Source organism: Rhea pennata, chromosome 5 (assembly GCF_028389875.1).
Source record: "Rhea pennata isolate bPtePen1 chromosome 5, bPtePen1.pri, whole genome shotgun sequence".
NCBI lineage: Eukaryota > Metazoa > Chordata > Aves > Rheiformes > Rheidae > Rhea > Rhea pennata.
The window spans coordinates 24328160-24356048 of record NC_084667.1 but is presented as its reverse complement, the minus strand read 5'-3'; the positions used below and the strand labels follow the sequence as shown (position 1 = coordinate 24356048).

The 27889-nt window shown below is 39.6% G+C and overlaps 1 protein-coding gene and 2 long non-coding RNA genes across 14 annotated transcripts in view; 2 read left to right on the top strand and 1 right to left on the bottom strand.

Moving 5' to 3' along the window:
* The window catches only part of LOC134140770 (uncharacterized), a 20466-nt gene extending 347 nt beyond the window's left edge, over window positions 1–20119 (top strand). The window contains exons 2-7 of one of the 9 annotated variants that reach the window (XR_009958493.1): window positions 694–772; window positions 1927–1980; window positions 6302–6420; window positions 10908–11035; window positions 17127–17218; window positions 19095–20119. This is a non-coding gene — a long non-coding RNA (uncharacterized LOC134140770). Of the gene's footprint in view, window positions 1–219; window positions 593–693; window positions 773–1177; window positions 1564–1926; window positions 1996–6301; window positions 6421–10907; window positions 11036–17126; window positions 17219–19094 lie in introns of those variants that run through there. The other 8 variants (XR_009958488.1, XR_009958490.1, XR_009958491.1 and 5 more) reach the window with 8 other exon arrangements.
* Window positions 10413–22354, bottom strand: LMO2 (LIM domain only 2). Of its 3 annotated transcripts, none has more exons than XM_062576335.1 (5): window positions 22032–22354; window positions 21725–21902; window positions 17743–17958; window positions 15110–15278; window positions 10413–10526 (listed from the first exon to the last, which is right to left on the bottom strand). In XM_062576335.1, the coding sequence occupies exons 1-5, from the start codon at window positions 22087–22089 to the stop codon at window positions 10428–10430; spliced, it is 720 nt and encodes a 239-aa protein (XP_062432319.1). In that variant the 5' UTR covers window positions 22090–22354; the 3' UTR covers window positions 10413–10427. The 3 variants fall into 3 exon arrangements, with proteins under 3 accessions (XP_062432319.1, XP_062432321.1, XP_062432320.1); XM_062576337.1 differs by lacking the exon at window positions 10413–10526 and adding an exon at window positions 14279–14662 and having other exon boundaries at window positions 22032–22334; XM_062576336.1 differs by lacking the exon at window positions 10413–10526 and having other exon boundaries at window positions 14279–15278; window positions 22032–22314.
* On the top strand, window positions 21098–27889 carry LOC134140771 (uncharacterized). Of its 2 annotated transcripts, XR_009958497.1 has the most exons (3): window positions 21098–21322; window positions 22546–22740; window positions 24219–27889. It is a non-coding gene; the product is annotated as an uncharacterized LOC134140771 (long non-coding RNA). The 2 variants fall into 2 exon arrangements; XR_009958496.1 differs by lacking the exon at window positions 21098–21322 and having other exon boundaries at window positions 22090–22740.

Below are 27889 nucleotides of genomic sequence, written 5' to 3'. Positions count from 1 at the left end.
TTGCCAACCGCCAGGGCGGGGTGACGGAGGGGCGGGCGCGCGGAGCCCGGCGCGGCCCGCAGCGCCGCCTGCCGGCGCCCCGCAGCGGCGGCGGCGCCCCGCCTCCGCGGCAGCGCCGGGCGCGGGAGGGGCGGGCCCGGGCGCCGCGGCCTGGCCGCCGGCGCCGCGCTCGCGCGCTCGGCCGCAGCAGCGCTCGCAGGTGCGCGGGGCTCGAGGCCCCGACGGGAGCGGGGTCGCAGCGCGGCGGCCTTGGGGAGCGGGAGCCAGGCAGCACATCAGAGCAGGCACAGCGCAAACCGCTTTGGCTCGGTGTTTGTGCTTTGCCAGAGCAACCTCGTGTGCTTCAGTGATGCCTGGTGAGGCGGAGAAGGGGAGCGTTGAGCGACTTGTGCCCGAGGGCGGGCCGGGCGGTATTTCATGCCTGCCCGCAGGAGCTCGGTGCTGTCTGCCACGGGCCGCCGCTCCAGCCGGCCCCGCGGGTGTCCCTCGTCCGCCGGCGCATCCCGCTGGCGCCTCGCGCGTGTGCTTAGGCAGCTGGACCGAGCCCGTGGCGCCAGGGTTGCGCGTGAACGGAAGTCACCGGCAGCCTGAGGTGTGCACATGCGTGCAAAGTTACGTTTCGCTTTAGAAAAGACGTTGGGAGATCTAGCCTCTTAGTTTATTTTTCCAAAAAAGAAAATCGTTTATTTTCAGCTGGACTGCTTGGACCACTGAATCTTAACATGGGTGCATGCTGGCTGGACATACAGCCACAGACACACATCCACGGGAGGTGAGGGTACTAACTGCTTCGAGCATCAGAGTGCTTGCAGTTGCTTTGTAGTATTTTTCTTCTGTTTAGCAAAGCCGGAATAATTAATGTTAGAATAGCACTGAAAAGACAAATATGAACATTCTTCTATTTCAGCCTGTCTTTACAGGCTGGTTGTAATGGATGATTAGAATCCACTGGGACTGAAATTAGAAGGGCAATGACACACGTAAGTGGGAAAATGAACTTACTGAGATACATACAATTAAAACATTAAAATGTATCTTAAAGACAAACAGCAGAATTTTTAGAAGTCTCTTCCACATTGAAAAGAAACATATTTTCAGAGAATGTATGTTTTCATTCATTTCCGAAAACATCTTTTCAAGAATACTGTGCCTAGAGCTGAACAAAAAGTAACACAAGAGAAGCCCCACGATCCCAATTTCCCCTGAATCATGGTTACTTCCCTCCAAGCTTACCACGAGGCTTCTGGATTCTTACTTCTGGCTTTTTGATAGGCGCCTAGATGCTTTTGCAAGCCTGAGGTGTCATGCTTCCAGCCTGCCGGGTCCACGTGTGGAAGCCTGGTGTCTCAGGCACGGCTACATCACCGAGTATTGTCAGTCCGGGAACCCAGGCCCTCAGCTGTCCCCTCTGCATCTCTGTCCCCTGAGCCACAGATCACAGAACCACCAGTTCCTGGCTGTGGCTGCTCCTGAAAAACCTTAAATTGAGTGAAAAGGCCTGTCAAACCCAAGAGGTTTCAGATGAAACATTTCAAGCTCAGCAAGCAAAGTCTGCTTAGCAAAGTATGTTTCCAGTTGGTCCTAAATGTAACTATTAGAAAATATAGTCACAAAAATAATAAATTTATAATGCTCTAATCCTGTAAAACTAGGATTCCCAAAGCATTTCACGAATGGTGAATTAAGCTTCACAGGCACTCTATGAAGTACATAAATACATGATAATTTATATGGAAAAATTAAGACAATATGTGACAACTACAGAAAAACTAGAAACTTCCTGGTTTATGTCCCTCTCACAGTGTTGGACATATTTAAATGTGTTAGATGTTAAAAGATAAATGTGCTTATTTGAAAAATGAAAGAAGGAGCTGTTTCTGCTGAGTGACTTTATGCTAATAATCCTTTTTTTCTCCTCTTTTTCAGATGCCTGTAGGATGTTATTGAAACAGTGTGGACTATCCCTGCAACATCACTCAAGTAAGAACTAAAAAGGTACAAGCTAGTGGTTGTATGGCTGCATTTTTGGTAGCCATTTGGAAGGGTTTTCTCCTTTATAATTTGTATAATTACAAATTTCCTTATAGAGGATAAAATAGAAGACTGGAAGTATATTTTAAATGTTACTAAAGTGTTATTACATTTTAAATGTTACTAAAACATTATTAGGTGCATTTGTCTTTATTCTTTTTCATTTTGTGGTCCAGTATAAAGTCTTAACAGTGCAGAGAGAAGAGAGAGCATGAGAGAAGACACATCATACTTCATTTTAGTCAGATTTTGCCAAAAGATAGATCCAAAGCCTATTGAGTATTGTTTTTGATACTCCAAGACTTGCGTAGTTCTAAGGCTTGCACTGTAGTCAATTGTTGCATTTTTTATTGCAAATAATTACAGTCTTTGATTTAATTTTCTAATATTGTCTTGAGAGGAAAGACCTCTTCTCCTCTGCAACTCTGTCTAATTTCATTTAAAAAACCTGCCTGAACTCTGTCGTATTTTTGAAGGGCTGAATCTGTTATACTGTACTCTCATTGCACTCACTAGTTCCGTGTAGTTGACTTCCATGTAATTCATGTATATTTAGGGCAGAATTTAGTCTCTCTAACAACCAAGTTAGATATTTCATAAAACTGGACAAAGTACTCTCTGTTTTTTCTTTCTTTCTCAAATTCCTTCTTTGCTTTTTTTTTCTCTTTCACTGTTTGCTTCCATTTTAGTGTTTAAAACCTCTCTTATTAATATAATGTCATTTTCCTTCACATTCTGAATGACAACTCACAGCATATCTTTTGCTTGTCAGACCAGTATAAAACATCATACAGGTTGGAAAATTAGAAAACCGAGAGGAGGGAGGAGGGGGAGAGAGACTAGAAAGCATTCATACGTCCTTTATGCATATTCAGAAAGCATGTATCATCTTGAACAATTAAAACACTTCTGCATTTTTCAAAACAAAAATTAAAACAATTTTGTAAGTAAAAAAGAAGCTAAATAATCAAGAGTTGCTAACTAAGTAGCAGCTGCAAGAGAAGCAAATACAGAAAATTAAAAAGGTATCTTAATGATTTAGCTAAGGAAGCTGAAAATGCGTAACGATTTACCAAGTTATCAAATTTGATAATCACATATTGCAGTGACCACCTTACCATTCAAAAAAGGTGGATTTTCTAACATCATCTTTCTGAAAATTCATAGTTGCTCTTAAATTTTGGATTGCACCTACATAAAATGGCCTATGAGCATAAAAGCCTCCAATCTTAACAGTGCTACAGAATCATTCACAGTGGAAGAATAATGCTTACTAAGGCAATTAGGGAATTAAAGAATGGGGAATCAGCAGATGCAGGCAAAGTGTGGGCCAAGCTATGAAATAAGGTCGGAAAAATATCTGAATGATTTCTTAAGATGTGCAGCAGTACATAGAAAGATGAGAAAGTAGGAAAAGTCAGGAAACTGCTGATTTGGCAGATAATATTGGTGACAGTAACTGGTGTGTGCATACATTTGAGCTTGACACGTGTTTGCAAGGGAAGAAGTTACTACAGTTTTGTAAGTTAACTACTGGCCATGTGAACTGTGGTAATTACATTCTTGTTCTTATCTAATGATGTTCCAGAATAAGTATATTAGCTTAACTGTCTTGAAAGCAGGTTCACATTTAAATTTCCACCATTGCTAACACCAAAATAAACAAAGATAGCTCTGCACAGACAACTCTGAAAGTTTCTAGATCTCTTATCTCTTTTCTGAGATGGACTGACAGTTAATGGACAGTCTTCTAGCAGTCAGAGGTGTCATTACAGTATGGGTAAATGTATCTAAGCCAGTTTTACTTTGTGGCTCAGCTAACAGTAAAGATGTAAATGGAGTAGCCTACAGTTCTGTAGGAGTTAGTCACACTGATTATCCACACTGGTTAGACTGGGGGCAACTCAAGAGTGCATCAGTAAGCTACCGTTTTACTTTCCTATTGCATATCCTAACAATTGCAAAGAAGACATGGTAAAAGAGAAGTGTCTATTCCTGAAGCTGAATATAGAAAAAAAAATAACACTCACATTTTTAGCATTTAAATATTTTGCCCAGAAGAAGCTTTGCATTCTCCATCAAATAACTAACAGCTGCACAAACTGTGGAAATGAGTATGTTATGGCATTTTTCCAGCTCAGTCTAGACAAAAAGGTTCTTCAAAGATTAAATATGAGATACCTGAAGTAATCTGAGAAATTTTCAGCCTGAGGAATACCTCTGATGTTTTTAGCCATTTAGTCTCTATGATTGGTGATAATGGGAGAAAAACTATGATACATTATTGAAATGAAGAACCTTTTTGTTGGGATGATGAGGATTCTACCATATTTCATTTATTTTTACTTACTGCAAATCTAATGAAATGATGTGCTAGGGATCTTTACCACAAGGTGCTGAGTGTCTCTTGAAATATACCTAGTGTGCTAAGATTTTTATCAGGGAATAGCCAACATTTCACAGGATTGGTTTCTTAATGCTCTAAATGGAGAATAATAAGCAGACAGAACTGGTACTTTGAGGGAAGTCGACAACTCAGGGAACTGGTAGTAAGAAAGCTTCTGGGATTTGCTGATGCAGGATTGCTGGTGTGAATACAGAGCACTTTGTTGTCTTGTATCATGACTTTTGTTGTATTTCATGATAGAGTTGTGGATGTGATTTTATGAGATTTTTTTTACTCTTTTTTTCCTGGGAGTAAGCTGGCTGAAGAACTCTTTAACTTGTTGCTAATCTGAGCCACAGTCTATCACTGTCCTGTTTCTTCTGGCATACCTGTTTGTAGGGCCTTGCTGTAAATTGGATTATTAATGTGGTCCATGGTGAAAGTGACTTGGGGAGGGTCATTTCAGTCATCCAGTTTAGAGTACACCCCAAACAGCCTTGAATAGGATTAAGGGAGGGAGCAATGAATTGTAATAGAGGAGTTTCATGCTCCATCATATCTATTATATGAATAATCAGAAACTTGATTCTTAACTGAGATCTTTTTTGCACACTGCAACACAAAATTCCCTTTAATCTTTATAACTATAAATCATTATTTAATGTTTACAGGAATTTGATCTTAACCTATATACATTTGGCTGAATTTGATAAGCTTTGCTCCTTATCTCTATATTCTGACAGAAATGTCAGAGATAATAAGAAAACACAGGATGTAGGTGGGTATAATGTCATTAACACATTTACCAGCCTCTGTAATGCTTATGACATGACAGAGCACTGGATATGCCAAAACATGGGGTTTTACAAGGCTTACACTGAGGACATACTATGCAGTTGGGATACTGAAGTTACACTTATTTATTTTACTGCCTCTTACCACTTGTTACTTAGGAGAAATTTTTATCATCATCATCATCATCTATTTTTATATATATTGGTTTTATTCTTCACAACGCAAACATGCAATCAGGTCAAGGCTTTGTAGGAACGACTAAACAATGGCCTTTGCTTGGAAAGATGATAATCTAAAATTAGCCATGACACAATGAGTTTAACAAATAGCATGGAGAGAATGAGGTAAGGAAAAATCAAACTGGCAGCTGTATGATCCTGCAGTGACTCCAGTGAGTCACATGAACATAAAGATGTTCAATAATCCTTTGAAAGGTAGAGGATTTATGTATGAACTGATAACTAAATCACTTTTTCAGGCTTCACAGAAGTGAATCTCAGGTGAGATCTGAAAGAAGATAGGATGTTAACTAAAGGCATCAAAGCCAGAACTTCAGTGAAATGTGTACCTGAATAAGCTAAATATTAAATATGTCAGACAGTGTAGTAACAAATGGAATATCTGTCAGAAAACTCCTTCAGGCTTCCCTCTGATAGAATGCAATAGCTGTTTAAAAAGAAATTTCCCTTCCTACTACTGCTGTGTAGACAGAAACAGCAATGACACCCTTCTTGAATCTCTCTCACACTATGGCAAGTTAGCCCTTGACAGCTCTGAGGTCAAGTAAAGTCAAAGATGGTCTACAGAACAACATTAGTATCACCAAGAATTTAACCAATTAATTTTATTCAGTGTTTAGAGAGAAACACTAGAAGCAGTTGTAGCTGGAGTCTACTCTCAGCTTTTTCTGTGCTTCTGAACTGTACAAGGTAGAAAAAGTACAGTGGATTCCTTAGTACAGAAGGTTGCAAGCTGATTTACAGTGTCATATCCTTATGCCTCTGAACCCTGCAGGTCCTGACACAGAGATGAGCTAGAGAAGGATCACTGTGCTAATAAAACTGTGTTCTGTCTATCTTGAATTGCCAGATGACCCTGTAGAGCTGCTCTACGTAGGCATTGATGGCCTAAGACTGTCAGAAGGTCACCTCTGTTACGTTCCTATCTTGTGCTGCAGAGCTCTGAGTCAAGGTGCTCTGTGACATCAGGTTTGTCTTGTTTTACTAGCAAATCTCTGTCTCTCAGATTCTTAACTCTGAAATGGTCTAAAATATTTATGTGTATTTGCAAAGCTATGAATACCACTTAGAGAATAATTTTAATAGACTGGGCATTTTTATTCAGATGAAAGATTCCATGTTAACATAATCCAACTTAATTTGATTAACTGATCAAACTTAATTGGGTCAAAAAGACAGTATGAAAGCCTCAGGAATATTTATAATTTCATTATGCTTATACCTTTTCACTGTATGTGATTCATGATATAAGATGACACAGTTTAAGGGATATGTGAAAGACTATTGAAAGTAAGGATTGGAGGAATGTTGTTTCATGATCTTGTAGAAAGTGTTAGGACCCTGGTTGTTTAGGCTGAATGTTGCATTTGCCTAAAAGTTCTAAAGAAAGTTAAATTTGCCTAAAAGTTCTAGGGAAAGACCTAGAGGTCTTTGTTTACCCCAAAACCATGGAGGGTAGTAAGGCACCGTAGGGAAACTTGTGTTGTTATTCTTTCCTGACCTAAAGAAACCAGCTGTATGAACCAGATAACAGCTCACTTTTCAGTTCCACATGTTCTTTCTTTAGATTATTAGCCAAGATTGTTAACAAGGCAGCCAGTTATCCCTGGCTGTGGTGGTGGTGGGGATTTTTGTGCCATAAACACCTCAATATCTGTGCAGTAGGAAGAAGGTTGAGCCCAGAGAACATTCATTAGATGATGACAGCAATAAATTATTGAGGTGTTGAGCTAGGTTTGAAGAGCTAGCACAAAGATAAAAGACTCCAGAGACCCTTTGCAATTCCCTTAGTCATCCATTCCCACTGAAAGCTTCTCTTTTGAAGTTTCTAGGAGGCCTCATATGACCTTTGGTTGTCCTTTTTGGTACTAACTCTTATCTGTCTAGTGCAGTCCCAGTCTCTTTTTTTGCTGTTCTACTCAAAAACAGTTATTACAGGGTAAACAAACTGTGTTTGCTGATGCACGTTCTCAGTTTCCTTATCAGCTGAACAACATGCTTCTCACGCATGTTGGGGCAAATTCACTCCTGGTCCAGCTCCAAGAATTCCAGGGGAGCTGTGCCACAGCTCTCTCAGCACTCACACCTCCTGAGTATGAAAAAGGCATAACCTATGACAAATCATTGTTTTACAAGTGGGACCTAGAATTTTCCAGTGTTGCAAAGCGTCCTTAGATTGATGATTCCTTATCTTACACATTTTAATAAGCTATCAACAGGATATATAACACTATTTTACGTAGCTGTCAGGACATTGCAAGATATTGAGAGTCTAAAGGCTACATTTCTTATTGTAGAACTTCAGTTTTAATGCAATCATCTCTTTAACATAAATATAAATAGGTAAATAGTCTGTATCTCAAAACCAGTTAGCAGGTAGTGTAAAATATGTTAGTAAAGTTACCTGATATGAGATGAAAGACACATATTTGAGAGAAAAGAAAGCCAAAACTGTAGTCTCAGCCCAGAATCAGAGGCCTGGAAAAGTCAGAAGGCTGGATACTAAAGTTTAGGACTCAGCTGACCATTGCCCAGGAGATTTCTGCTCAGACCAGTTGTTAGGAGTCAGCCAACATGGTTGAGAATCTACTCCATATACTAAGAAGAATCCAAACCTACTACCATGTAACGAGAAAATCTTGTTACTGATGCCATGTGTCATTGAAGCTATATAGACAGCAGGAATCATCATACTGTATTTCACTACTATGAGTATCATCCGTCAGTTATGAATAAGCCCATCTAAACTCTCACGTCTTATATTTAGGTGCTTTTGCCTTGTCTCCTATATCTCAGATACTTATTTGCTGACATGTTACACTTGTGCTCCAATGTCATTTGGCTAATCCGGGCCTTTTCACCATTAGTAGCCTGACACCCATTTGTGGTAGCTTTCACATAAGAGATGTGCTTTTACGTTTTCGTCCTTTAGATGGAGGGCTGCAATAATTAACCAAACAAGAAAACAAAAGCCTATGTTGATTTTCAGACTTCTTTCATAGCCTTCCTACTCACAAGCTCTTACCAAACAAACCAAGAAGATACAGCCCTGGAGAGAAAACATCCCAGCAGTCATGTAAAGGATAGCTAGCACAGGGCTGCTGGACTACAAAATCCAAATTAATTTGGGTTATGTGTTGAAAAGGTTGTTCTTCTATCAACATTGTAGAGCAACAGCTACTTTTCACTGACTCTAGTTACCAGTGTTAGAGCATCTTCTTTCCCCAACCTGTTCCAGCACCTTCACAGAAATACAACTTTTTGCATTTTTTTCACCCCTGGTTACAGGCTTTTACTGATTTACACCAGTGTACAAATGTAATCAGAATATGTCAGAGAAAGAGTAGAGGTGATCAGGAAGCATCTAGCAAAAAAGCATTTTCAGCATTTCCACTAAAAAGGAAAAATCTTTTTTCCTGAAAATCTTAAATGGATGTGTTTCCTACCAAAAATTTTATATATTTGAAAAACAAGTTTTCAGCAGAGAGACAATGTAATGGGAGCTTTTTGATCGTCCCTATTACTGAGTAAAGTCTTTGATTATCCTTCAATAATGATCCTTCCTTCTGCCGTTCAAAGCTGTTGGCAAAAAACATATATAAGGAGGCTTAAGGGTGCTTCAGTGTTGCTTGAGTATTGCCACAAATGGTGAAATGGTGAATCTGTATACATTTGAAAAATAAACCATGATTGTCATTAGATGCATTTATTTTAACAGAAATTCATCTTGTAGTTCCTCACTTATTTTTATAACCCGATGCCCAAATGTCTTTACAGACTGTTAACTCCTGATTCTGCAAACATGGCTGAACTTTATATACCAGCTTGTCTCTCATACAGGTAGAAGAGTACTTCATCAGTGTATAAATCACTTACTTTCATATATATTTCAAAGAAAGTCACCATTTAAAATATTATTTGAATGTTCAAACTGTATTTGAGAAAGTAGAAGGTTTATATCTACACTGCTGGGTAAGTGAGGACATGCGATACTGATATCTCTTTCACCAGCAGATGCAAAACAGTCCATGGCTGAATGGCTACACACAAGTCAAGATACCTGAGTTTCATTGTTGTACAAGTTTGAGTTACTGTATAATTTTTAGGCAAGTTATATTAATCTTGTGCCTCTGTTTCCCCACCTGTGGAATGGAACTTGTAGTTTAAAAAGGGAAAGAGTGATGGACTAAGGCCATTAATGCTTGCAATGTACTTGGAGAGTGTTGAATGGAACATGGTATACTTCTGCAAAATGTGTTTATTAATTAACTGTCAGAGATCTGCTGGTTCATTAGGAACCTTTCAGAGATAAGCCCTCTAATTAGACTAGTACAAAACAACCCACAGCAGGAGGCAATAGGCTGCTTCAGACAAGGTTGAACTTTCTTTCAGTTTAGCCTTCATCTCATAGATAGACTTCTGAATCTTAATTTAATTACAGTTCCTTAAATGTTTTCTGATATCATATCTTAATCTCTCTGCTCGGTATCTTTTTGTGGTTTCTTTTTTGTCATAGGACAGAGGGATAGACGATTTGTTCCAGTGTCCATTAAAATTTCCATTGCCTGCAGTGCAGTATGCTTTATAAAAGAAATGAACCTACTGCAAGTGAAATAAGCTGATGCTGCACTGTTTTTTAGAGCAACAAAAATCTTTATAGATTATTTTTCTAAGTGTTGTGAATCTCCTTCAAAGTCACAAGTCACTGTTATCAATTAATATACTTAATAATCTCATTTTCAATTCACAGACCGGCTATACAGGGTCTATGTTCATCCTGGCAGATGCTTGAAAGTTTTGTCTTTCAGAGATGAAATGGTACCTTGTATATGATGGGGGTAGTAAAGGGTGTGATTCAGGAGCAGAAAGACATGTTAAAGTGCAGCACCTGAGGCCTTCTTGTTTTCTGAATTTACAGTCTCAGACTGGCAGTCGTATAAATGAGTGATGCTCTGTGATGTTCTTTTCGAAGCAGGCTACGAAATTGGCAGGGAGTCTTCAGTTTTGTGCTGATGTGTCCAGAATTCAAATAATTCGATTCTTGGATATAATGACAGTTGGAGGCACAGTATTACCTTGAGAAAAGACATGGGAGAGACAGCTGCTGTATCCTGTATTGAATTAACAACCGATTCCCATTTACTCTCTCCACTGAAAACTCTATTATGCAGGGTTCTTATTGCCCTTATTCAAGGGCATGGAATTAAAAAGTGATATTGATGGTAATGCTCTCATCTTCCTACCATGACATTGAATAATGGGGACAAAGAAGGGAAATCTTGAATGATGGTATGCCTTTTAAAATACTGCTGATATTGAAAACATCTAAAGGACAATGCATTTCAATATGAGCTGATAAAGGCATATTCAGATTATTGTGCTCTTTTTCCTATTGCATAATTTTGCTTTTATTTTTGTCATTGTTTGTGAAACATTTTTTTTTCTTGTAATTTCAGGAGACAGTCCATACTGTAAGAAATATACTTGAGAGGAAGATGAAGGTGAAGTGAAGCGTTATACTAATTCCAGGAGAAATCTGTTCTCTCTCCTCCTGGATCCAAGGAAGAAGAGTTGTCAATAACCTGTGAGTAGTATGAGTTATGAAACTGACTTTAAAAAGTGGTAAGCCACAATAGTTTGGTAAACAAATCTAATGGCAGAAGAAATGCTAGGAATGGCTATAATGTTTTCTTTACACTTTTATACTTAATAGTTGTTTATGTTTTTTTAACATTTTCCTCTTTGCTGAAACACATACTCTACATTCTGTGATGTTTAAAGGTTTGTCTGGTTGAGAAAACTGCATCAACAGACTGCTATAATTATACAGGCAGAGTAATAGTATTGCTCAAGCGCAGGTTGTTTGTCCAAATCCAGTGTCATTTTCCACGTTAGCTTAAGGCCTTTCTGAAGTTACAAAGATCAGATTAAAATGATAATCTTATAAGAAAATAAGAATACCCACCTTGGACACTGCAGCATCTTTCCATTAAAAATATTTTTATTTAGATTTTTAAAAATATTTTCCTGTGTAGATGATACTGAGTAGATGATACTTCTATTAGAAGTTTTTGAAGGATTTTACAAGGTAAGTAATAGTACCCCATTTTACAGCTGGGCAACTGAGGAGTAGAATTTTTAACCAGACTTCATAAGTCACACAGAAGATACTTTCTGATGTGGGAACAAAACGTAGATCTTACTCTCATTAGTACAAAACCCCAAAGCCTCTCTGAACTATTAACATTGCTACCTAATCTCAACCTCGATGTTAATGAGGCCACTTACACTCAGTTTTTAGTCAGATCTGAAAATATCAGTCAGATATGAGGTGGGATCACAGAAATAACCCTGCAGTATGCCTGAGTCAGGTTAAAAAATGCACCATAAGGGGATTAGGGAATAAGTGTCAAAACGCTTATCTGTGATGATCTCAAATGCTATCTTCATACTGGTATAATTCTGTGATTTCTGTTTTACTGTCATAGTCTATGAGATCAGAATGTGGCTGAAAACCTTTTTAATAACAATTCTGAAAAGCCAAAATCACTGCTTACTTTGTCAAAGTGAATCTCATTTTATCTCCCATTTCCCCTAGCTTAGTCACAAATGTCAGCAGAACACTACCTGCTATTTAAAATACATGGCTTTCATTCAGAGATTCTTCAGTTGGCAGGTCCACATATTATGTTAGACTTCCAGACTCCTCAGTGCATGACATTCTCTTTGATACCAGTTTGTCTCAATATGCCATTGATACGTGACTACAGAGAGATCGGGTTTATAGCTGATTGCTGTCTTCCTTAAAATTATATCTTGCCATGAACTCACAGATGTTCATGAAGTTATAAGCGCTCCTCTCCCCTGCTTATACAGTAGTGCAATTACCTAGGGAAAGGAGAAGTATGAAAGGAGAGGGGCTGTGTGGGAGACATAGCAACAGCGTGACAGGGTGTGATGACCTGGAAAGCTTTAAAGGCATCTGCCACTAAGTGTTGTTATTCCTATGTCTGGTGATGTGGAGCCCACTACATCTATACACTCCCACACGCAGAACTGAAGAATGATTGTGCCCCTGCACCCTCTATTAACATTATGGTTACATCTGGCCCTGCGTTTTCAGCAACCTGTGTAAACTAAGGAACAGAGTTATTGAGACTCAGTTTCTAGCTGGACAGAATGTTTGTAAAGAGCTACTGATGATGAGGGGAGATGATAGCTGTATTTTCCTTGTTCTGGCCTGTGCAGGCCTGGATATATTTTAAGCTGAGTTATACCAGCTGCCTATAGCCTCCAGAGGTCAGCGTATCACTTGAGAAGAGCTGAATCACGGAGCACCGAGGCTACCTTTTTTCCCTTCAAACACGATCCCATTTTGTCCCCTGTATAGTTTTCAACTTCATCAGCAGTAAAAGGATTTGAAGCTTTTTGCCTCCAACACTAGTTGTGACAACAAAGAAAAAAAGAGCTCTCAGGAAAGCCATTTTAAAAGTCAAGATGTTGACGCTGATTAGTACTACCACTTGGATGAGAGATCCTTTAAGTGACAAATTTACTGAAAAGAATCTGACAAATAGATATCCATGTGTTTCAATGCTACTGCTTGTACTTTAGTATTGATGGAGTGAATGGACATACTAACCATCTTATGAGGGGGCTATCAGACTTGCTCAATTTTTTGCTAGAAGCTTAATTTTTGAATATACACTTGAACACTACATGCAATTCTAGTGACACTCTCAGAAAAGATAAAGTAGAATTAGAAAACATACCAAGATGAGGAATAGAGGTTATTGGAGGTGTGAAACAGTTTTCACACAACATGAAATTTAGACCATCTCAGAAAGAAAAAAGTTGGAGGGGATACAATATAGTTCTATAAAATCAGGTATAGTACGAAGAAAGTCTATAGAAAATGACTGTTCATTATCTCCCACAATACAATGGGCATCTAGTGAAGTTATCAGGCAGCAAATTTTAAAATAAACACATCATGGAATTAAAATGTGAAAATTATTACTTTAGGACATTATGGAGGCTGGAAGTGTAGAAGAGTCAAAAAAAAAAAAAAAAAAGAGGACTTGGCAGACTCATGGAAAGTGAGTCGCTGTTAAGCAGAGGGATCTGAAAGCAAGTGCAAACAGAGGAAGTTCCTGCAAGCTGGAAGGGCTTCATGAAGAACACTTCATTCCATGCTTGCCTTACTCTATGCTTCCCTCAGCAGCCACTGCTTTTCCCTGTTGCGTGTAAGATACTAATGTCCACATTAGTCCGGACCAAGCATGTGTCTCATATTCTTACTATTTCTATTCAGGTAAGAAATGCCCTTTTAGCTTAAAAAGTAGGGACAGCAGTCTTCGTAAGAAGGGCTCTGAATTTTACTTTTTCTAACACTAGCCTTTATTGATTGATTGTAGTTTTATTATACTGGATTCAATAATCCAGAGCTAAATCATGACAAGCTACCTTTCTTGAAGACCCTAATCCTGCATGGCCTCTTGTGAGATCAGATGGCCTTCATCTTTTTGTTGTAAAGGAACCCCCAAGTGTTTTTTTTTTTTTTTTTTTTTTTTTTTTTTTTGGTATGTGGCAGCCAGCCACACAAAACACTCTCATAAACACCAAAGAGCCTCAGTGTCACACAATACTATCTGATTTCTCCTTTTCATGAAGAACTCTACAAAGTATATTCAGACCAGTCAGTGTTCTCATATTACTAATTTGAAACATGTCCTGAAGCAAATCAAATGTGTCCACTGTAGTCCAAATGTAAAAACCCTGCTACAAAAAAAATACAGTCTAACTCCAAAAAAAGGAAATAACACTCAAATCTTCTGTTACTTTTATTAAAGCTGCAGAGTCTTACTACACACAACAAATATTTTATTGATATAATCTAAGTTAATAAAATAGTTGCACAACTCTTTAGATTTATATTTGTATAGAAATGATCTGTGGAACATCTCATCTTGAAACAGCATTGCCTGAAAACAACTATTCAGCAGGATATTTTTAAAGAACAGTTTGAGACTTGAGGATGCACTGTTCATTCTCACAGGAAAAAAAAATCCATGCAAAAATAACCCTTACCCTCTTCCTGCTTTCTCCTATCCAAAGTGTAAGGCCTTGTAGAATGACCACATAAATGACTGGCCTATTTTTCCAGTATCCTTCTTTGCTTACATTAGGAGCTGTTGTCTAAACTGAGTAACTAAAAAAAGATGAAAAGAAAAATCAATTGCACAATCCTAGTCTGCAGGTGACAAAGTCATTAATATCTCTTTACATCAGTCACTACTGTATTTCCAGTTACGAGAATTCATTATCACATTGTGTTTGTTCCTCAACTCTTGTCTACATGGCTGATGTCAGTTATTGTCAATACGCCTTTTTTAACAGAAGTCAGTCTATCTACTATTGCTTCAGTCTCCCTTCTTCACTTATATGTAGTTTAGATTCTACGTAGTGCTGCCTGAAAAGGGCCTACTCTGTGGTATTTCCCCCCACTTTAGACAAAGCACATAGCTCAAGTGATCATCTCTTCACTGCAGCTATGCATCTGTGTCACCTGTGAGATATCTTTTGTAGACTATGAGGCATGTCTTTGCTATATCATCCCATTTATCTTAGTCCACTCATAGATGTCTTGTTCACATACTATGTCTGAGTTGATGAGGAGGTATCTGTCCCCAACACAGAAATGCTTCTGGCAGGCAGCACATTTGAAGCATTCAAGGTGATACACTTTGTCCTTCACCCGCATGGTCATCTCATAAGCCCGGATTCGCTTGTCACAGGAGGCACAGAGGCCATCTTGGCCAAAGAGCCTAAAACAACAACAACAACAAAGAAATAAGAAGATTTCTATTGCAGGAGAGAGAGGGAAAAATAAAAAAGGACACAACATCAGTGCCTTGTTCCATTAGTCATCATATTGACAAGATACGTAGAGGTCACATGGAAAGCTGCTGAACTTTGCGATACCAAAATTTGAAGTAGCAAGTTCCAAGTCCTCACCTGTTTTCAATATAATTAATTTTTGTGATCAACAACCTTATCCTGAAATTGTTGAGCAGCTTCAGTAGGAGTAAAGGTTCTCTGGATCATACCTTAAATTTATGTCCTGCCAATACTTGCTTCCACATGTACAATCAATAGAAATTAACTTTCAGTTGATAAATTTTGTCCGTCTTCAGCTGTTGCTATTATATAGTTTACAGAAAGTTGCCAAATGCTGTGATTTAATATTCCACCACATTCTTGTTGCCTTTGCATTTGAAATTCTTTCAAATTCAAACATTTTTATACACATGAAATTCCTCCTGCTCAGTTTCAGAAGGATACATACTAAGACCCTCTAGACAACTATGTTAGCCCAGATAATTTTATGATCTGGTTTGCTCTTTCATGCACATAAAGAAACCCTGTTGAGATCATTATTATTGTGTTGTCTATCAAAAGAAGCCTCTAATGAATGCACTGCATAGCCCTCTCATAGCCTGCACTATCACACTCAACTGGAACAGTCTGACATGCTTAGCTACATGCGATGACAGCATGAACACCGGTCTTCCATGCAGTCTGCTGATTACAGAGTTTATAAGTCCAATCATTAATAAATAAGCATGAATATATTATTCTCTTCTTATAAAAGAAGAGGAAAAAAAGGTGTGAAATGCAATATATTACCGATACAAAGTATACACTTATTAAGTTTGACTTCTAAGTTTCCCTAATAATTCTGGATATAGTTTGTCCACTCCTGTAGTTTTCATACATATACTGAATTTAGTTCATATAACCTTTTGAACTGAAAAAAAAGAATACCCACTAAATTAAGTGAGATATTTAAGGGGAAAATACATAATTTCTTTTGTCTACCAGGAGATGGCAGTGCTCACTTCTGCACAAAGGAAGTAATAAAAGGTTACACAAAGCTGGAAATTTTTCTTAGTAACAGAAGACAGTACATGTTGCATTATTCAGTAAATAATAACATTCAGTTTCACAGCAGGAAAATATATTAATTGTATTCCCATATGGTTTATTGCTTCCATTTTAAGATGAAAAGAATCTGGAAAGTTCATTGGCAGAATGTTGTGTATACAGAGTATTTATTTGTCTCGTAATCAGAACTCAATTTTTCAATTTCTGCTTGGCAAAATTCCCATTGGAAAAGCTCTAGGATACAGTAATTAGGAACTCCACTGAATTTTTATTTTAGTTTTTACTGGCAGATAAAGTAGACATCAGTAGCTGAAAAAAATATAAAATACCAAGTTATTCTGTTCCATGAACTTCCTGTAACATTAGGGATCTATTATAACAAATGGTATACAGCCAGCACAGCAAAGATCTATATATGTAATTGTAATCAGGAATACAGAGATCCTATATTATCAATTTTTAAGGGAAATATATAAATCTTAATGTAATTTTTCTACTTAAAAATTTTAACAAAACAGGCAGAGAGATATTAATGAAAATATTTGTAATAAGTGGATCTGTAGGATCTGATTCAGCAAAATGTCTAAATTCATGTCTATTCAGGTCCAGGCTTAAGAATGATAAAAATCTACTGGGTCCAGCTTAACAGGATCAAACTTTCCTGTTCTGAGCTGTAGCTTTATAATAAACATACACCACAGAGTGTCTTTCTGCTTGAAATGTTCTAGAGAACTTTATCAGTGATGCCAAAAGAGACAGAGATCAGACCATGTCTGAAAGACAGTTACTTCAGAAACCGTGCAAGTGCAGCAGTCTGCTGGTAAGTGGAATCAAGCATCTCTTATTTAGGTGATATTACTGCATTGGCAAAATGACCTTAAATACCATATTTTTAAATGAGAGAACTAAATGATCTTTCATCAGTAGCTGATCTTGGCACTTGTTTTTATATACATTTCAAGTCAAAGGCAGTACTTGCAGAAGCACAGAACTACTTAAAACCATGTCAGGGAACTGGCTTACTGTCAACTTGGAGGGAAGAGTTGTTCTCTCTGAAATTCATCACCGTTTCTCAATTACCTCCTAAGAGAATGCTATGCAAGTGCTGATACAGCACAGTTAGCTTGGAGCTATCAGATGGGGCAGCATTGCTTAACAAATGATGTTATGTTACAACTGTGACTGCTGTCAGCTGTTATGCTTAACAGGTAATCCAAGTGAATCCCTTATGGATTTTTATTCACTACTTCATTCACTACCTGCTCATTACGTTAATGAGCAAACATGAAATGACAGAAAGAAGGGGAGCTAGGGTAGGATAAGTGGTTTGGGGAAGCTGTATACCTGAGATAGTCCCTTCTGCAGAGCTTCCTGCCCAGTTTATAATACAACCGTCTCCCCACTTCTCCAAGCCTGCACCCGCATAGGTCGCAGCTGAGGCAGTCCTCGTGCCAGTACTGATCGATGGCTTTCAGGAAATACCGGTCCCCGATGTTCTGCTGGCAGCCACCACATGTCAGCAGTGAAGGGGGAATTTGGAGCACTTCATCCACTGGCTCCCTGAGAGAATGAAAGAATCATTGGAGAAAGCAAATGTACTTTGAAACCATGAAATTGAGAAAGAGGAGAAGGAAAAACAAAACAAAAGGTTGGCCAAGTTAGAACATGTATTATGTCCTCATTTTTTCTCTCAACAAAATGAAGGATTTGTCCTCTTCTGACATGAGAGGGAACAGAACTTCTTTTGCTTTAAAAGAAAAGCTTAAAATTTAAGGATTTAAAGCATCAGAATTTGCTATTTTTTTTTAATTTTTCTGTAAAGAGTAATGCATAATCATGACAATCTCTGCATTACCCATGTTCAGTCATTGCTGTAAAGACATTTCGTATGTTATTAGCATATTAGTATCTGTGTAGTGCATCATTTTTCTTCTGCTGGACAGAATGTGAATTGCTCACACATGAGTCTGAATCCATGCAACTCTATGGAAGAAATAATTCTCCCATAACATGATTCTTACATGACTGAGGACTACACTTTTTGAAAAAGATGCCTGGAATCACCATTCCTTAGAAATGGTGATTGTGTTCTGTGTATACTGATGGATACCAGCAACTACAAAGTCCTAGGACCTATTATAATATTCTTGTCACAGAATCACAGAATGGTTGAGGTCAGAAGGGACCTCTGGAGATCATCTAGTCCAACTCCCCTGCATTTTCAAGTAATTCTGTGTTGTCCACGGCAGGTAGCCATCCTTCTTTTCCATGAAGAGAATAACTTTTTTCCAACCAGATTTTTAAGACTTAACAATAAACAACTGTAGGTAACCTGATCAATCCATATAACCTCTGGATTTACCTCTAAATTACTAAAAAATCCCAACATTAACATAAAGCATCTGTGCATAAAGCCAAAAATGTATGAGCCTATCTTGTAAACCTGCTCCTACAATCTTTTGACTATAGTGCTGCTAAAATCAAAGGGAATTCTGTCTCTCTGAGGGCTAAAGGGCTCAAAAGGATACCTGAAAATGTCCTCTAGGGTTTTTACATGGAATCAACTTTCTTTTGGGAAACAAATTTATAGACTAAGTCTGAAGATGGCATCTCTCTGAACAGTATTCAATGAATAAATACAACAGATGAGACTGTTACCATCAGCTGATTTAAATTTTGTTGTTTTCTTACTGCAGGACTTCTTCACATCCTTCTGCTGAATGCAGCTAAGGACATGAATCCCATGAGATGGGTCTCATCCTAGTCCTATGGCAACAAAACTCTAGTGATATCGAACAATTAATTGGGATTTACACATCTCTGCATGAAAAGAGGCACAAATCTTTATGCATGGTATTTTTTCCATTTTTAAAAAGCTCTGAAATCTAGTATGGTTCTGATAATACCAAGGGATAAAGCATTAACTTTCTTCAAATCTACTTTCTTAAGGAGTTCTCTTCCTTACCTCTTGTGTAATTTTACAACCTGTGCCAAAAAAGGATCAGCAAAAAATAAAAGAAAGGCATGTGAGCTCAGTTCTGCAAAGTTTGCAATGACCTGGCACTGCCACTGAGGGCCTCTTCCAAACCTCAGGGAAGTTAATAAAAAGGCTATCGGATCAATTCTTTAAGCACTTGCTTAATTTTAAACCTGTGGCTAGTGACAAGGAAGTCATTTGTTTTAACATTTACGCTTATCTGCTTTGCTGGATCTTGACCAAGCAGCTCAATGACTGGCAGATATAGCCCCAAAATGTTTAGTACATTATTCAGTCCTCACTTTTGTGCCCTGTTTGTTAACGCTTTATTTCTGTTGCTGTTCTGCTGTCCCCCCCAGGCTGATGGGGGCGGAGTGGAACTACATCAATAGGAAAGAATCAGGCTACACGGAGTTTCTAGCAGGCCACTGGAAAAATTATTTTACTGCTGCTTCAGGTAGATTTATGTAGAGTGTTCTCAATGCTTATTTACTGAGTCAGCAGTTTTCTAGGCAAAAATTACTTTCTTCAGCATGCAGAAATGACCAGTGGTTGAAAACCTCCATGCTGAGAAATAAGTTCTATTTAGACAAGCTGAGCCCTAAGATATTATCTGATTATATCCCATTCTGGTTTTCACTCTCCAAGGTTTAAGCTGCTATGCCCTAAAAATTTTGTTACAACACCCCACTTCTACTAGCTCTCTGTACTGTGCATTCCCATTAAAATCGTGGGGAACTCTGATCACGCTCTACTTTTTCAAAGTTTATTCTTTTGTGCCACATGCTTCCTCTCCTAATGCGTGGGCTCCACTCAGGCAAGCTCTGAGAGCCTTCCACTAGAACATGCAACTGTAAAGGACAGACATTATTATCCTTTATTTGAAGCTTCAGATATACCCCAAAATACTTCATCTTATAGATGGTTCAGGAATCACAAGCCAGTTCTCTGAATGCCATAAAGTCCGGAACAGGCTGACGGATGTTTACACAGAACAGAATTTCTGTTCTAAGCATTAGCTTTTTGATATTCATAGATTTCTAAGCCAGCACTTAGTCACTAAAACATAAAGTAGATAAATAAATACATACTGCTAAAACTTTGTACTTCAAGCTTGGATGCCATATACCTAGGAAGTTAGATGATAATTTCTTAAAAAAAATATGAAAAGAAAGAATGTAACAAATACAAAACATCAAATGCAAAATGGCATGAATCGATTTAATCCACATAAGAGTTCATGTGTTCACTTGGGGCTTCAAGAGAAGGCCCCAGATGAAACATACCACAGATGACTAAAGTTTACTAAGAGCAATGTTTTAAGCCTTATCTGAAAATAAGGATTTTACAATTTTTTTTCTCTCTTATCACGATGCCAGACAAGTATAGCTGCAGTTACTCAAACGCACAGCACTAAAGGGACGCAGTGGTGTTACTCTGAGTTAGCATGCCTCTTGCAAGTATGGTGACTGCACGTGCTTGGATTCAGAAGGGATGGGATGGCTGCTGAACACGGACTGAAAAACAGTCATAATGTGAGAGTCCATCCCTTCCATGAATATGAAAAATAGGGAGGAAAATTCTCATCTCCTGCATCTTTCCCATCAGTCAAGGCTTTTCTACATGGCCAGTGCCTCCACAGAACACCCTGCCCCCACCAAAGCAGTTCATACAAGCTCTTGAAAGTTGAAAGCGCCTTGCATCATGAAAATGTGGAAGTTGGGCACCCGTCAGATAACAGCTCTGACCTTTCGCTGTAATCAGATACAGCGCGTTGGGCAGAGCAGACACGGGGCAGAGAGAGAGTCTCGAAATGAAAACAAGTCAAGCTTTGGAAAGCACTGAGCCCTCCATCTCCCCGAACCGCTTCCCTCTCCCCTGGACCCCAAGACCGGGCGGAAAATGCCTGGCCCTTGCGGGCTTGCGCCCGGGGGTTGCTCGCAGCAGGTATTTCCCCGAACTTGGGAGCGCCCATCAGCCTGAGACCGGCGTCAGCTCGACGTGGGGCCGGGGCGGCCGCTCGCAGCGGCGCCGGCGGCTCGGGCAGCCCGGGCCGGGCTGGGGCTGCCGCCCGGAGCCGCCGCCCGGCGCCGGGAGCGGGCCGGGGCGGCGGGGAGCGCGGCGCGGCGCGGCGCGGCTTTCCCCGCCGGGCGCTCGCAAGGCGAGGGAAGGGGCGGCGGGCTGCTGGGCTTCCGAGCCGCCTCCCGCCGCCGCCGGGTGCCTCGCACAATGACGGTCGCGAGGGCGCCCGCAAAGTCCCCGCCGAGCGCGCCTCGGCGCCGGGGAGGATCGGTAGCCATCCAACGGCACGGCAAGGGGTGGGAGGCTGAAAGAGAAGAGGGCACTTACTCGGAAGGATCGAGGCTTTTCCTCTCGATGGCCGATGACATTGGCAGGGATGGCTCCTTTGTAGTGTGCCTGTGGTGGGATCTGCCCCCGCTGCCCCCGCAGAGGCTGTCTGCTCTCGAAGCCTTTTCGCCAGCTGAGCTCCCCCTCCGCCCCCCAATGACATTCACAGGATTTCCTCCTGCAACACCAAAGAGAGAAAGAAACATGGGCAGGGGCGGCCGCCGCCGCCGCCGCCCCGCTCGGCGAGCCGCGGGCGCTAAGCTCCCGTGCGCGGCGCGCCGCCGCGGCCGGCCCCGCCGCTGCCTACCCCGCGGCTCCGCCCGCGGCGCTCCGCTCAGGCTCGCCGCCGGCGCGGCTCCGAACATGCTCGGGCGAGCGGCGCCGAGGCGGCGAATGCGGAGAGCAGCATCCCGGGGATCGCTCTCCAGCTCAGCCCCGCGCCGCTGGTTTCATTTCCTTTTTCCTGATCACGATTCAAATACAATGGAAGGAAATCGCACTTAAAGAGACAGCTGCCCGCTTCTTAACCGGGCTCCCGGGGGTCAGCAGCACCAGCAGCGGCGTCGCGACTCCCTCGCTCCCTTAAAGCGGCAGAGCCCGTCTCCCCGAGCGAGGCGGGGGGCCCGCTTCGCGGCTTCACGCCGCGGCGCGCTGTAGGAACGCGCTCTCGGTGAGCGGGGTGCCCGCGCAGTCGTGCAGCCTGAAAATAATCCGAGGGGCTTAGAAATCTGAGCGCCTGGTTCCATCTTTATTGGCTTCTTAGCTCCACACATTACCGAGGCACGGGAGTCACGGTCTCTCCTCTCTTCCTCTCCTCTTAGATACGCACATGCCCACACGCACGCACGCTTTTGTACGGTACTTTGAGATCTACGCATACAGACACTAGGTAAGGAACTAAGTATTATTTTCTACCTAGGATTCAGATTGGCCATCTAAACCTTACTTGTCTCATTTCCTATTCTATAGAGAACATTTATGGGTGTCTACTCCTAGGTGTCCCCACCTAGTTCTTGGTAAGTCATATAACAAATTTGTATCTTGATGCTGCTGGATGGTAATGAGCTGTAAAAGCTCCAGAGTACAAAGTATTGATCTGTAATTAATCACAGAGAAGCCGAAGATGGGAAAGACTTGCTTGAACATCTCTATTTCCCCTCCTATCCTTTCTCCCCCCTCCTCTCCATCAGCACAGTACATCCCGGAAAGGACTGATTTACTGTGCCAGAGTGAAAACTATTACAGCAATTACAGCATTTTCCCGTTCTCCGTGGCACTAGATACTGGTCATAGCTGGAGGCAGAATACTTGATGAGATGAACTGCCTGCCCTGTTAATTCTTTTAGATACAGTAAGAAAGATCTGTAATAAAGCACTAGAGAATAGTAGTGGAAATCCTTAACTTCTATATTAATTCCCAGATCAGAAATATATTTGATGTCTATTTTTATTACTAGAGTCTCATTTTCAGCTTTTTTTTGGCAGCTAGGGATATAATATCTGAAATACATTAATATGCCTGATTCAAAGATTAGTAATGTCAGCAGAAGGACTTATTTCAAGGGGATTTGAACCAAGCTCTCACAATACTTTTGGAGCCATCATTGATCATTAGAACACTTATTTCTTATTCTTTAAAAAAGAATTTGTATTCTTTAAAAAAAGAATTCTTAAAAAAATAAAAAGGTAAGATAAAAACATATATAAAAACATAAGTAAAGGAGATTCTTATGCTTTAAAAAAGTTATCCCCACTGTATTTTTTGCTATTACAGTAAGACAGTCACTCTTATCACCAAATGTTTTTGTTAAAGGAAAAAGCTTCTTTGATAGGTTTCATAGGATTGAATTAGAAGATGAATATTTCATTTCATATATATTTACATTGGGATCAGAAAAGTAAAAAGCAAAACCTTTCAGGCAGAAAGAATAATTAAACTATTATAGGACAGAAAAATGTAAAACTACAGGGAACTTTATTAAGAAGGTTTAAAAGATCAGAAATTGAATTTAGTGGGGAGTCAAAAACACGTATAAGGACTTCAAACACTTAAAAAAAAAGAAAGTTCTGTGAGATTGCTGTCTCCTGGCTCTGTGTCTTAAGGTCTAAGAAGGTATAAACTCTGAGTCAAAATTTTTCTGACAGTTGGGGTATAGTTCCTAATGGTGCATTTGTAATACCGGGTAAACTATCTGTTTTCAAATAACGTGTAGTGCACACTGGCAGGCTAATTGCAGTCTCTCCCTTCTACTTATTTTCCCCAAATTTGCAGGAAATTAATATCTTTAAAGCTTCTGTCACTCTGTCTAAAAGAGACCAACTAATTCAGAAGTTTTGGTAAGGGATAGACACGTAGACATTGACGTATAGAGAATTACTTACTTCCTTAGAAAAACACTATAAAACCAAGCATTTCAAATATAAAGTGGCCAGTGATTATTGGAAAATGTATTTTTTTTAGCTTTGCAACACCTATATTCCTCCATTTGCTCAGGCTAACTCAGATCTCACAGATAACTTCACTGAAGCTAACGACATACTTCATATACTCAGAGTTGAGTACCTGTTTACATGCTTTGCTGGACAGCTTAAGAATGCTTTCTACCTTGCAAGATCCATGTCTCAACTGCAGGAAGCTTTTCTACCTAAAACAATGGAATATTGTGTTAGTAAAGAAGCTGAGAAGGACGATTGTACATGTTTTATTGTCACTCTTTCAGTCGGGTGCAGAGCTTGACTGAAGCTTTCAGATCCAGAACAAACTGCCTAAGAAGAATCAGTTCCTTAAGCGGATACTACTTGTGATAGCACTGATATCTCTGCATGATTCCAATAGATACCACCTTTCTGCTGGTCTAAAAAGATGTGTAGTGATGACCACAAGATTATTTGTTGTTTTCTTTCTTTCCTATAAAGGAGAGATGCTAGGCAAAATAATGTGAGCAGAACTAGGAAAAGTGAAAAAGCAGCCAGTTTGCTGCTACATAACATAATAAATGTGGTGCTCCACTGTGCTTAGTCGAAGAGTGCTTGAACTCAATCTGCTTAAGCAAATGATAATTGGGAAATACTGCATGAGGATTAAAGTTGTCATGGTACCTTGAACAAACTGCACAGCAAAGACACAAGGTAACACTTGGCTTCCTGCCTCAGGTGGGAATTCAAAATAAACCAAAAGCTTGCTTTGCAAGCATCGGTGTGGCAGAACATAAACAGAAATTGCCAGGAAGCAGTGTCCTATACTGACAGATATGTACTGAACTGTTGTTGGTTTTTTGCCTGAATGGAATTTCTGTAAGCACCTTTTCTTCAAACTTTCTGTGGAGGTATTTAGTGGTAGTTGTAATTGCATTAACAGCAGAAAACCCACCAATAAGAGTCTCCGTATTGTAACCCAGAAACTACTTTTTCTCACATCTTTTGGGGAAGGAAAATGTACAGTTTCCTCTGACAATTCAAATTTTCTTTTATTAGCTTTACATATAATAGACTCTTGTTCTGGCCAGTGAAACTTGTCATCTCCACCTGAGGAGTCTTGAGTCCCACCAGAACAGCAGCACCAACCAGCAAACAAGTGTGGCTTTTTTTTTTTTTTTTTTTTTTTTTTTTTTTTCCAGCTTGGGCATGTCCCTTAATACCTCTGTGCCTCGATTTTCCCATCTGTAAATGTTTACTTCCCTCAACAGAATCTGTGATTGATTTACTTTTGCCTCCTGCTGAATAAGGCTCATAAAGACAAAATGTTATTCAGTGCTAGTATTCGTAGTGCCTACATTTCCTGCATAGAGACAAAAAGACTAGTACTATTTTTAGTGAGGGATTTTCTTTCCATTGTCCCTTTCTCTGTGAGGCTATGTTTTCCAGAGCTATTTAGCACAGCTTTTTATATTCAGTGACAGATTGAGGGATGAGTGTTGGTTTCAATTAACTTTCATTAATACAGATCATACTATAGACAAATTCTTGGAGCATTACTAAGATAAAATCCAGTATTATTGTTTGCATTTAGCATTCAGTGCTTGGAATAAAATGCCATAAATAAATTGGCCAGACTTTTCTGTGTATTTCTCAATAACACTATTTTTTTGTAAAACTGCATTGTTTCTAGGAGTGATGTCATTGAAACAAATAGCTAAACATGCGTGTTTCCAAACATCCCCTCTTGAACTTGGTGGATATTTTCACCTTTGCTTTGGAACTCTGCTCATTTGTGGTCCCAGGATTCTCTTTTGCACTATCATATGTCAGTCTTAGGTCATTCCTACCTTTATTCCATCTTTAGTGTGTCCTAGCTTTTTTTCTTCTGTAGCTGATGGATTATATTGAACTATTTCAGGTCACTCTCATTTAGAGAAGTCTAAAAATAGTAAGACTAACTTTGCTGCCCTTAATAGTCAGTAACGTTTGTTGCCTAAAATGCGGTTGATGAAGATTTAAGTCTCTGCGCAAATACAAAAATTAAATCTCAATGACTGTGGCATAGATTTTCTGTTAGTACTTACTATGGGATAGAAAAGTCAAGACCATGGCTGAAGTCTAATGATTAATATGAAAGGTGGGGGAGAGAGAGAAATAAGGACTTCAGTAATGTTGGCTATATTCTGCCACTGATCTACCATATGGTGTTCATAAATTCCCTGCTCCATTTGATTCCTCAATTTACCTATTTGTAAAATGGAAGCTTTCTACCTCTTTTCCATCACAAGCTGAACTGGAGCTTTGGCATGTGGGATCTTCGGCTGACATTCTGAAGAAATGTAAAGTTGTTTATTCTTTGGGTTTTTTTGAACACAATTTTGATACTCGAAAACAAATTGAGATGCTCAGGAGCAATTCTGTTTGTCCATCTCTGGTCGCTATTAAATAATACAGGATACTTGAGAAATATAAATCAGCTGCTGATTAAATACTGCTGAGGACATTTGACATCACTGGAGAATCAATGCCATGTCAGTAGCAAATCATTTTGCTGTCATGTTGTAGCAGGGGTGCATTGCAGGGGTGAAAGGCAACACATTATACAAGGAGAAATATATATTTTGTCTTTTTAATGGACATGGAAAACTTTTTTTAGCCAATAAGTTATGTTACATGTGCTCTCTCCACAAGTGCTATTTTTTCGTATGCAAGACTACATCTTTCTCCTAGTTAAAGTAGGAGCTCCCTAACTAGCATTCTTTTTAACTTTCATGGGGATGGAAGTGGTGATAGCAAGGACAGAGAGCTTTCTTTAAGTGAAGACCACAGGCACTAACCTTAATGTCTCTGGAGGCTCTCAGTAAAGCAAGATTTAAAGGACTTTAAGACTCCTGACTAAGGATGCACTTCTCTTTTGGGGGGTTAACCTTTCCTTTGAACTGGAAGAAAACAAACCAGAACAATAAAAACCACACTTAGAGTGAGGTTTGCCCTGAGGTTGTGAAGTTCAGACTTTCAGATAACAAGTCTGGTGCATAAATAAGTTTGTGTAGTTTTTGTTTTATTTTGCCTTATTTTATTGAACAAGCAACACAGATGGAAAAGTCTGTTTATAGCTGAAAGAAACCTTCTATCACAGGTCACACCACAGATGACAAAAAGTAAGTTGCAAGCAGATAAAGGGATATTTTGCTGCAGACGTGTGAAAGGTTCTTCCCTTCCCTGTTTCCTTTCTCTTTTTTCATTGATTTCTCCGGCTCCTGTCAAGCCCTCACTGCCTTACATGCAAGCAAGATCCAATTACTGTCTTTTTTTTTCACGAGGCTACTACTGCTCTGCAGTATCATTCTTTCAAGTCATTTGCACCTTTTCTGTCTTTTCTGTGGTAAGGACTCTCTCCTGTGCTCATGCATGTGAGCCACTCCATGGATAGTTTTTATTTTAGTATTACATGTCTCATCCAAAGCCCATACACATCAGAGGAAGAGCACCTATTAACCTAAACGGCCTTGGAGTCTGACCCCAAAATACTTTTCTTTTAGGAAATAACCACAGTCTGGAAATATAATTCCCTCGGGCAAAATTTTAGAGATAGTCATATACCAACCATAACCTCTGTAGTTCAGAGTCCCCTATTTCTGTTCATATGAAATATGTATATGTGTATATGTATCTATGTATGCATGTGTATATATGTATATATATATAAATACATTCAGATGTCTATGTAATATATATATAATTATA

What these genes read in the sequence shown, in the direction of transcription:
- LMO2 (XM_062576335.1), bottom strand. Translation starts at nt 22,089, where the DNA reads ATGTTCGGAGCCGCGCCGGCGGCGAGCCTGAGCGGAGCGCCGCGGGCG. An exon ending in AAAAGCCTCGATCCTTCCGA is followed by an intron (nt 17,959 to 21,724) that starts GTAAGTGCCCTC and finishes TCATTCTCTCAG; the next exon opens with GGAGCCAGTGGATGAAGTGC. An exon ending in TCCTCATCAACTCAGACATA is followed by an intron (nt 10,527 to 15,109) that starts GTATGTGAACAA and finishes TCTTTTCTCAAG; the next exon opens with GTAATACTGTGCCTCCAACT.